At 39.3% G+C, this 652-nt stretch overlaps 1 protein-coding gene across 1 annotated transcript in view; it reads left to right on the top strand.

Moving 5' to 3' along the window:
- The window catches only part of LOC119589282 (serine/threonine-protein kinase PLK2-like), a gene marked incomplete at its 5' end in the record, with an annotated part of 1,547 nt that extends 895 nt beyond the window's left edge, over positions 1–652 (top strand). Inside the window, 1 exon segment of the mRNA XM_037937901.1 lies at positions 285–652. Within this exon segment, the coding sequence (XP_037793829.1) occupies positions 285–494 (210 nt within the window).

The raw sequence follows: 652 nt of genomic DNA, 5'->3' as shown, positions 1-652 counted from the left end.
ATAATCCAATGCATACAGAGTCCTTTATACTCACAGGTTCATTTCTCTGTGTTACCAGGGTATGAACTGCCAGTTTCAAATCCTGTATCTGAAATAGATTCTCCATACTCTTGTTGGCAAGGGCTTCATATGCAATAGTCGAAGCAGGTGGTTCACACATTGATACTGTTGAATTGTGAGCTCCAAAGTGGTGGGGACTGTACCATTATTGCCAATATAATTTTTACATTTTAAAAAGGAAGATACATTTTTATAACTTAGTTATCTCCATTTTGTTTTTTCAGATTAACTTCTTCAAGGACCATACCAAAATTGTAATTGCTGGTGATCGCACAGATGTCAGTGTAATGTTTATCAGCAGTGACAGACAGTCCTTCACCTATCGTCTTACCCAGATTGCAGAGCTTGGCTGTGATGCAATGGTGCGAGAGCGTTTAGTGTATGCACTCTCGTGCCTTAGGCAGTATGCAGAATTGGATGGAGAAGAGGTTTGAAGAACAGCAAAGACTAGTTCTAGAGATATTTTTAAATATTTGTTGGAAACTAGAGTGATTTAAATTCTCATGGACCACATTGGAAAAGTATCATGTTCCAAGGACTGCATCTTGGAAGTACAGAGTGACACTGCGTTACTGGTGATGGTATTGGAGGG

The sequence above is a fragment of the Penaeus monodon genome, chromosome 25 (genome assembly GCF_015228065.2).
Source record: "Penaeus monodon isolate SGIC_2016 chromosome 25, NSTDA_Pmon_1, whole genome shotgun sequence".
NCBI classification, from domain to species: domain Eukaryota; kingdom Metazoa; phylum Arthropoda; class Malacostraca; order Decapoda; family Penaeidae; genus Penaeus; species Penaeus monodon.
This window is presented reverse-complemented; position numbering and strand designations above follow the sequence as displayed.